Source organism: Grammomys surdaster, unplaced genomic scaffold, assembly GCF_004785775.1.
Source record: "Grammomys surdaster isolate TR1022 unplaced genomic scaffold, NIH_TR_1.0 125896, whole genome shotgun sequence".
Taxonomy (NCBI): Eukaryota; Metazoa; Chordata; class Mammalia; order Rodentia; family Muridae; genus Grammomys; species Grammomys surdaster.
In genome coordinates, this window is record NW_021620720.1 from 2,463,642 (window position 1) to 2,470,671 (window position 7,030).

The 7,030-nt window shown below is 41.3% G+C and overlaps 1 protein-coding gene across 2 annotated transcripts in view; it reads left to right on the forward strand.

Moving 5' to 3' along the window:
- Clpx (caseinolytic mitochondrial matrix peptidase chaperone subunit) overlaps window positions 1–6,783 on the forward strand; it is a 35,711-nt gene extending 28,928 nt beyond the window's left edge. For both annotated transcript variants that reach the window (XM_028752325.1, XM_028752323.1), the window contains 4 exons: window positions 94–393; window positions 1,372–1,464; window positions 3,925–4,031; window positions 5,931–6,783. In XM_028752325.1, the coding sequence (XP_028608158.1) occupies window positions 94–393; window positions 1,372–1,464; window positions 3,925–4,031; window positions 5,931–6,021 (591 nt within the window). In that variant the 3' untranslated portion in view covers window positions 6,022–6,783. The remainder of the gene's footprint in view (window positions 1–93; window positions 394–1,371; window positions 1,465–3,924; window positions 4,032–5,930) is intronic.
- The last annotated feature ends 247 nt before the right edge of the window (window positions 6,784–7,030 follow it).

Genomic DNA, 7,030 nt, shown 5'->3' on the forward strand with positions numbered 1-7,030 from the left:
ATAGGTGTAAAGCAGTTCATATGGGGCTTATAGGTGTAAAGCAGTTTTGCAACATCCGTCTACTGTTTATAATCTCTGTCATTTCTTGGATAGTATCTTGGATTTGGAACACCATCTAATCTGGGAAAGGGCAGAAGGGCTGCCGCTGCTGCGGATCTTGCTAATCGAAGTGGAGAATCCAACACTCATCAGGACATTGAAGAGAAAGACCGGTTACTCCGCCATGTGGAAGCCAGAGATCTTATTGAGTTTGGCATGATCCCAGAGTTTGTGGGACGGTTGCCTGTGGTGGTTCCTTTGCACAGCCTAGATGAGAAGACACTTGTACAGATCCTGACCGAGCCACGGAATGCTGTTATTCCTCAGTATCAGGCCTTATTCAGCATGGATAAGGTTAGGCTTTAATTTTTCCCTTTTTTTTTTTTAATATCAGAATTGTATTTTAAGTTAGCCCAGTATATTGAGAGAGAACCATGCCCATCTGGAGTACTAACCTGGGTACAGATGTAGGAAGGCACAGTGTGTTACACTCAGCATTTGTTGAGTTTTGCTTTTTCTGGGTTAAATTGAGCATAAAGTACAAAGACAGAGAGAAATGTCAGCTTAGTTGAGCCTTTCCAAGCCAAATGCACAGAATTGTCCTTTCAGCCTTGATGTTCTAAGTGCTTTTGCTGTTCATATATTTTTATGTTCATTTATAAATATATGTTTTTCTTCTCACATCCATAGAGGTCACTCTAGCCAGCACAGCCAATCAGAAAAAAGACATTTTGAGTTTTACGAACTTGGCATCTCTCAGTATAGTTCTCTCTCTGTTGCCATGCAGTCACCTCACCACTGAGCCTCATACCCAGCCGAGGAGCAGGCTGTGACTCACAGCCGCGGTGCTCCCAGTGGTCAGCTGATTAAAGCATACTGCTTGAGGATGACATTCCAAAGCATCATGAAATGACAGACTTGTCTGAAGTTTTGCCCTTTTAACTTTTTCTTATGCATTGCACTTAGACAGCTAGGGGTGTAGCTCAGTGCTAGAGTGCATGCCCCTACGTTCAATCAACTGTAGCAAAAAGAAAATTCTAGGGTGCTAATAAAAGTTATCTGTAATGAGGTAAAGTGGTAAAAGACAGTCTAGTCTGAAAAAGGTTAAGGTCTGTCAAGAGATCTGGCTTTATTCCTGAGTCTCAGTTTACTTAACTCTCTGGAACTCATTTATCTGTGAAATAGCTGTTGGTCCCATTGTTTATAAAACCTTCCTGATCTGGAAAGTTAATAATAGTCGTTACAGTTAGTAGATCAAATGCTGCATGGCTATATTAGGACAGATCACCAGGGACTTGGTTAAATTTTCATTTCTCTTTTACCCATCTGTAGTGTGAACTGAATGTTACTGAGGACGCTTTGAAAGCCATAGCTAGATTGGCACTGGAAAGAAAAACAGGTGCGCGAGGTCTTCGGTCTATAATGGTAAGATGGAGTTAAAAAATTAACAGCCCTCATCTCCCAGATTGTTAGTGATCCAAATGTGTTGGGTTGTTTTGCATTTGCCAGCATGTATGTACATGTCTGTATGTTTGTTCACATGCATGCAGATGCATGTGCTTGAAGGCCAGAGGCTGATTTTGGATGTCTTCCTTTGGGGGGTTGAGTAGGTGTTGAGACAGGGTTTCACTATGTAGCTCTGGCTATCCTAACTCACTCTGTAGACCAGGCTGGCCTCAGACTCACAGAGATGGGTCTGACTCTGGGATTATTAGATGTACGCCACTAGGCGGCGTCTTTAATCATTTTGCACCGTATTTACTAGACCGGGTCTCCTGCTGAACCTAGAGCTGTCCAGCTTGGTTAGTTTAGTTGGCTTCTGGGCTCCGCTCGCTCTGCTTCTCAAGCACTAAGATTATAGATCGGCTGCCACATCTACTGAACTTGTGTGTCGATGCCAAGGATCCAAACTCAGGTTCTCATATTCGAAAGTGAGTGCTTTACTGATAGAGCTGTCTCCCTCCTCAGACCCTTTGAGTCTTTTTTTTGTTTTGTTTTTTTGTTTGTTTTTCGAGACAGGGTTTCTCTGCGTAGCCCTGGCTGTCCTGGAGCTCACTCTGTAGACCAGGCTGGCCTCGAACTCAGAAATCCGCCTGCCTCTGCCTCCCAAGTGCTGGGATTAAAGGCATGTGCCACCACCGCCCAGCTCCTTTGAGTCTTTTGAGACTATTAAACTTTCTGTTTTTCTTTTGGAAACTCTATCTAGAGCTCTGCCTTGCACCTTTTTTATTTCTATGGATTTCTTTTGTGGAAAATGGATAGGGTAGTCGCAGATTTTATTTGCTTCAGCTTCCAGAAAAAGGTATTTTGTGACTGGTCAGTGTGGCTCAATAGTGTCAATGTGTACTGGCTTCAGTTTGTAAAACAACACACACACACTCTCGCTCACGCGCGTGCACACACACACACACACACACACACACAATTTGGGCTAGGGCACTTGGTATGTAAAGTGCTTGCTAGAATGCAAGAAGCCCTGAGTTTTATACCCAGCATCATGGAGCTAGATATGGTGGCTCATATCTGTAATGTTAATTCTCAGGAGGTGAAGGCAGGATCATCATGCCTTCTCAGTGGTACAGTGAGTTCAAGGCGAGCCTAACCTCAATCTCTTACCTTGTTTCTGAGTCTCAGTTAACTTAACTTTCTGGAACTTGTTTGTCTATGAAATAGTCATTGGTTCCATTTAGTTATAAAATTCTGTGCTTCTGGGAAGATTAGTGATGGTCATTGCAGTTAGTAGATCAGTGACTATTAGGAAAGATCACCAAGGACTAGCTTAAGTTTTCATCTGTATCTGTAGTGTGAACTGAATGTTACTGAGGTTGTTTTGAAAGTCATAGCCAGAACCCTGGAACTGAAAAATATGTGCATGAGGCTTCCATTGGAATCCCCATTGCAGACACCATGACACAGTCTCAAAAAAGAAAAAAAACAAAAGCAACCCAAAATTGTAAACAAAAATGTCTCTAGGCCTTAAAGTTGAAGGTGTTTGCAACCCAAGGGCACACATACTATGTCAGATGAAGTACATAATCTGAATCAGCTGGGTGTGACAGTGCACACCCCTCCCAGCAGCTGAGAGACAGTTTGGCATGTCTCTGAATCTGAGGCCAGCATGGTCTGTGTGGACTTTATCAAGTTCAGATCTCTTTCTCGGACTTGTTGAAATCCCCATGTTAGCCTCTGTGCTTCAGTGTGCTGTGAGTTTTTCCTTAGAGACCCTAGGTCTAGGTCACGAGCTCCCTGGTACCACCCACTCGTTTTTAAAGTTGTCCTCCAGATCTGGCATGGATTGCTATTTCACTGCCTGCTCCTAAAGCAAGTTACCTCCCCGTCAGGACTTCACAGCTCAGCTAGTATGATTTCAATTGTGTAACTATGCACTTACCACCAGCAGCTTGAGGCTCCTCTGGAGAGGCTCTGGTGGTAAGGTATTACTAAGGACAGACAGGCAAACTGGAAGAACAGGTAAATTATTCAGTTGACATTCCTGGAAATTAGAAAAACTGTTTTTCTAGTTTTCTCAAAGCCTACTGCTGCACTTGAGGCAAATACATTTGAATCACAGTTTGAAATTGAATAGCTGGGTAGAGGTGATTTTAAGATTAATTGACATAAAAGTAAGGATTATTAGTTGACTGTCTTGGCCAGACAAAAGACCAGGCACACTTTGGAGTAGCATCTGAGTGTGTAATCACAGGCTTGTATGACTATTGCTTAGACTGACAGAGCAATAGTCAGTTGACTTATTTTATAAAATGACCTGAATGTAATGAAAAGCTGTTTTAATATAAGGAATATGAAAGCTTTTATACTAATTAAAATTGAAGTATTTTTTATGGACTCAATTTTCCTCCTAACTTATTACCTTTCTCTTTCTAGGAAAAGCTGTTACTAGAACCCATGTTCGAAGTTCCTAATTCTGACATTGTATGTGTGGAAGTTGACAAAGAAGTAGTAGAAGGCAAAAAGGAACCAGGATACATTCGGTAAAGCATGTTCTCAGGCCAGACTAGCACTAAAGTTAAAGTCCCTACTGCTTGAGTTTATTAGTCTGTCATTGTACTTTTTTGTAAGGGAGGTAATAATCTCATGAATTTTCTGTAAGATAAATTTAATATGGTTTTATAAAGTTTTTTTTATTTTGTTTGTTTTGTTTTGTTTTTTGGGTTTTTTTGTTTGTTTGTTTCTTTTGTTTTTTGTTTTTCGAGACAGGGTTTCTCTGTGTAGCCCTGGTTGTCCTGGAACTCACTCTGTAGACCTGCCTCTGCCTCCCAAGTGCTGGGATTAAAGGCGTGCACCACCACTGCCTGGCTTTTATAAAGTAATTTTGTGAGTCATTTTTGAAAACTGATCTTCAAAGTCAGCCTCTACTTTTCCTCCAACAAGCAATATACAAAATACACCTGCTGTGTGTAGTTTTAAAATCACACTACTGTCTTGCCCAGAAGCTGCCAAGCTCTGCCCCATTCTGACTCCCTTTTGTCCTACCTGACTTAGCTCCAGGCTGGGTCACAACCAGCCCACTTCCTTTTCTAACTGCCTGTGCTCCTGGAGGAGTCAAGTTACCAGACCACTCCCGAGACCCTCGAATCCACAGATAGAAAACACGTAGACAGCTCCGTTTAGAATGATGGTGGTAGACGGGAATCCACTATTATTTTTATTTTTATTATTATTTTAGAAATTCTCGGATTGATCACACACAATGATACAGTCTAGGAAGAGGGAAGGATTGGTTTCTCAGTGAGAGGAATGAGTCATGTGGTGGCTCCAGCTCAGGAACCTTAAACAGAGAAACTCAGGGGAGCCTCAGTTTATGGATGTTGGAATCCCTTGCAGTGAACTGGAGGGAGGCAGAGAAAGGCTGCCAGGGATACACAAGAGAAACCCAAAAAGGGGTGGATGTGGGTTGGGGAGAACAGGGAACAGATTACAGAGATTAAAATGAATTTTGATGCTGATTTTCTAATTGAGGGATAACTTTTTTTATAGTTCGCCTCTTTTTTTTTTCTTTTTTCTTTTTGGAATATATGTTGTCCTTGAAGTCACTAAACATCTGGGAATAGCCTTGAACTCCTAAATGCTGGGATTACTGGTATGAACCAGCACATTCAGCTCTTCTTAATGGCTTTCTTTCTTTTTTTGGTTTTTCGAGACAGTGTTTCTCTTTATAGCCGGGGCTATCCTGGAACTCACTCTGTAGACCAGGCTGGCCTGGAACTCAGAAATCCGAGTGCCTCTGCCTCCCAAGTGCTGGGATTAAAGGCATGCGCCACCACTGCCCAGCTCTTAATGGCTTTCTTAAAAACAAAACTTTGTTTACAAAGTTGAGTTTTCTTCAGTATCACACCAGATGACAAATTTGACACAGCTATTGCTTTCTTTATTGTAGGAGTCAGCAAACTTTTTCCATATAAATGCTTCAGAGCCATACTGTCTATACAGCAACTACTCAAAACTGCTCCCAGCACAGAAGCAGCCATAGGCAACACGTAAAGGAATGAGCATTTCAGTGTCCCAGGGAATCTTGTTTATAAAAACAGACATTGAGCCAAGCAGTGGTGTTGCAGGCCTTTAGCCTGGTCTACAGAGTGAGTTCCAGGACAGGCAGGGCTACACAGAGAAACCTGTGTTGAAAAACAAAACAAACAAAAGCAGACACTGGGCTGGATTTGGTTCATGATTTGCAGCTTGTTTCAGCAGTAGCTTCTTTAGGGAAATCACTGGACTCTTCTATAACTTAATCCCATATTTCACCACTAAGCAATGCTAATATTAAAATATTTTTGTTTTTTGTTTTGGGGGCTTATTTAGCTATGAAGTCTAGTTTACTATTCTGAGTCCAATTTTGTTGAAAAACAAACAAACATGGCTTTTGATTACAGGGCTCCCTCGAAAGAGTCCTCTGAAGAGGACTATGACTCTGGAGTGGAGGAAGACGGGTGGCCTCGCCAAGCGGATGCTGCCAACAGCTAAGCCTCCAGACCCCACCTGCACATACAGCCTTCTCTGCAAACAGCTAAACCGTCAGACCCCACCTGTACATACAGCCTTCCCTTGTTCTTTAGGGTTATAACAGTTTCCGCAGTCTGGCATTAAAGGCGTTGAATCTATCTTGGATATCATACATGGTCAAAAGCCTTTAAGAATCGGATCATGTATATTATTGTAACATCACATTGATTTATACAGAAGACAGTATATGGACCTTAATGACACAATGTTTAGAGATAAAAATGTATATTATTTTGGTTCTGTTTTTTAAAAATATGCTTTAACAAAATTCTTAGGAATTCTTTTAAGCAATGCAGATGTTGCAATAACTGTGGACTTTACAATAATGTTACTCTAAAAATGGGAAAATAAAATCTTTAAAGTTGAGTATTGGGATCCCATTGTTTAGTGTTACCTGTTTCTGCCCACATTCCTTGGAAATATTAGAACTTTTATTTTAAAAATTGGATCAGGTAGTTTTTAGATAAGTGAGAATATCTTAAAAACCCACATTTTTACATCTTTATATCTCTGGTCTTTCCTGCTAGTGGAGACACATTGGTTTCCCGGCTGGTACCATAGCAACAGACACGTTCCCTTGATGACTTGTCTGCCTCAGTATTTGCATCTCTGAACCACTCTTACCACCATCAGTGGATCAATGGGATAAACCAGGCAGCTGATGTTTACACAGCTTGCCATTAGCCATGTGCGAGACTAAATAAAGTATCTCAGTAGTGCGCACCTTTTCTAGAGTCCTGAATTTGTGTCTTTGTCTGGTGCTAGATACCTGTCAAGTTTTTAATTCTATAAAACCATTAGTCAGTGTCCTCGTTAACATATAAGTACCACTTTGTATTAAGACTTAGGGCTGAGGTAGACTGAAGTGAAGTTCGCATCTGAGTCCATAACTGAGCTTCCATTAAGCTTTTCTTCCGAAATGTTACAAGTTCTTATAATATCCTTTCAGTTCAATCAGTATCTGTAAGGT